The 2,500-nt window shown below is 42.2% G+C and overlaps 1 protein-coding gene across 4 annotated transcripts in view; it reads right to left on the bottom strand.

Moving 5' to 3' along the window:
- The window catches only part of grm5b (glutamate receptor, metabotropic 5b), a 72,565-nt gene that overhangs the window by 62,924 nt on the left and 7,141 nt on the right, over positions 1-2,500 (bottom strand). For all 4 annotated transcript variants that reach the window (XM_032509044.1, XM_032509048.1, XM_032509041.1 and 1 more), the window contains exons 2-4: positions 1,093-1,479; positions 293-760; positions 1-98 (exon numbers count right to left, since the gene is read on the bottom strand). The exon at positions 1-98 is cut by the window's left edge and continues 17 nt beyond it. In XM_032509044.1, coding sequence (XP_032364935.1) covers positions 1-98; positions 293-760; positions 1,093-1,245 — 719 coding nt within the window. In that variant the 5' untranslated portion in view covers positions 1,246-1,479. The remainder of the gene's footprint in view (positions 99-292; positions 761-1,092; positions 1,480-2,500) is intronic.

The following is a 2,500-nucleotide window of genomic DNA, read 5'->3' as shown; positions in this document are numbered from 1 at the left end:
GACACGTAGCTCCAGTTGTATCTCTTGACAATGTCCACCATAGCTCTTGCCTGTTGGGCATCTGAAGGCACCACCCGCATAAAATACTTATAAAGGCTCTGAAACAATGGAAATAAAATCAGTGACAAGAATAGTTATTCAGGAGTATAGTACAACAAGTACTGTGTAATTCTACATAATCAAAATAAAGTTCCATTAAAGTAGCAGTGTTACATTCTCTCTATCTTATATTCACGGGCCTACATCTGTGCAACTTCAATGACAGGATGTGTCTACAGGTACATGGTCTCACCTTATCGCTGAGGTCCATACTGGTGGCAGAGTAGGCAATCTGTGGTATGTTGAACAGCTGTAGAAGGTTCTGGACCTGAATGGCAACTGAGCTTGACCCTGGTCCAATTAAACCCACAATGGGTTTCTTCCCCCGCATTGGAGTGGCAGAGGGGTCTGCACACTTCATCGTTGCTCCTCCGGCTCCTCCGGCTCCTCCGCCTCCTCCAGCTCCTCCCCCTCCTCCCCAGGGGCCTCCTCCACCCCACTCCTCTGCGTCATCAGAAGAGACTAGCGAATCCCGTATGAACTCGATACTCTGCTCCAGAGCCACAGCCGAGTGCCAACAGGAGTCCCGGATCTCACAGCCCAGGGAGATGTTGGGAAGGATGTGAGGGTCAGCGTTGATGCGGTCTAGTGTGTGCATCATGGCCTCTACCCTCTGGATACCATACTGCTCTCGCACCGCACCACACTTGCGCTCATGTACCTGTGCAGACAGGGTGGAAGAAGAAAAAAAACAAATCAAGTCAAATGGAACTGGCATTTAGATAATATTGTTGTTGAATGTTGTCACTACTAATGATGCCATTAATTACTCAGACACATTTACATTTGTTTAGCAGACTGTAAGAATACATTTTTAGGCTTTTAACTGTTGGACTAATATTGGTTTTATAATTACATGGCTGCCATGTTCAAGAGTTTTTCCTGGAAATGGAATAAGACCTTAAATGTCAGTGGGTGGCTACAGGTTCCTGGGGGAACTACGACACACAAATCATCCTGCAGACATACACAGACGCAAAAACACAAAATTACCTTGTCAGCAGGAGGCTGATGATGGACGGAGAACAACGCTCCAATGATAATGTCTCCAGGTATGTGTGCTACAACCCGCCGTTCAGACTGGGCAGAGTCAGCTTGATAAGATCCCACCCAAATGGAGAGATCTAGCAGCAGCCAAAGCATCATCTTGGTCCGTTGAGGTAACAAAGGAGAAGCAGATCTCAAATGTGTTGTGTAGAGCCGTCACAGGAAACTACTTGTCTGAGAAACACTTTTCTTGGCCATTGCAAGAGCTTGTGGCACAGAGGAGTTATTGAGAATGGATAACTTCAATGAATGCCTTTCTCCTGGTATTTCTTTCTCGCAGATTTCAAGGTTGGAACATCACTGCAACAGTCAAAACAGGTGCAGCAGTGCAACCTGGGAAATTCAAAAGAAAATCTGGGATAAGTCTCATTGGCTACAACAACTTCAGGCGACCCCAATTATACGGTAAACGTGGTATTTATGGTAACAGGTGACAGACAGACATGTTCATATAAACCTGTGTAGAGAAAAGATTCTGTTAGAATTTAAACATCTTAGTGGTCAGATTTCACAGCCACGCTGGCTTACTTATATAATAATCAAAGTATGCAGACACAATCTCCTATCTTTACTTAAGCTTGACAGACCCTTATCATTCTTTTTCACATATGCATTTAGAATCTTTAAATAATAATATTTTCCTTCATTATATCAATAACACAATTGCAACATCGGATCACACCTCACCGCTGCTGTGAACAATCTTTGGTTGCCTTACACGTTTTATCCAGCAATCACCAACACCAACAAGGTCACATAAAACCACTGGCCATAAGTCCAAATGCCAAACCCAAAGCCATGATGATCACCAAACAATCCCATTAGCTACCATATGTTACTCCTCAAGTGTCTGCCTCTTGATGCTAAAAAAAAAAAATCAAACTTGGTATGTTATACCGTGTCCTTAATGCACCGTGGGTCAAAGAGACATTTTCAATTGCTCTGTATGTCTGGCACATATTGCAGAATTGACAATAAAGTTGAGTTTATTTAATGATCTTTGCTCCTGCTGCTCTAATGGTATAACTTTAACACTGGCTTTTTGGTGTTCTCTCCAAATTGGGCCCCCTTCCATTGTTACCATTATAATATAAATTGTTTTCTTGGCTGAAACAATTTGGCAAAAACTATGAATTAAGGGGTATTTTGTATTAACTATGTTCTAGGAAATAACTGAGACTATTGCATGTGCCTTGTTATATTAAATTATAGAATGCATCCATTTAATGAAGTACAAACAGAGGTTAACAGTGAAGAAACTCCTTTTTTTAAATGCGGTCAAGAGGATGATTAAAATACAGGACATACAGGACACATCCAGCTACAAGAAATACACCACGCACAGTGTTCAACA

Source organism: Etheostoma spectabile, chromosome 3 (assembly GCF_008692095.1).
Source record: "Etheostoma spectabile isolate EspeVRDwgs_2016 chromosome 3, UIUC_Espe_1.0, whole genome shotgun sequence".
In the NCBI taxonomy this organism is placed as follows: Eukaryota; Metazoa; Chordata; class Actinopteri; order Perciformes; family Percidae; genus Etheostoma; species Etheostoma spectabile.
This window is presented reverse-complemented; position numbering and strand designations above follow the sequence as displayed.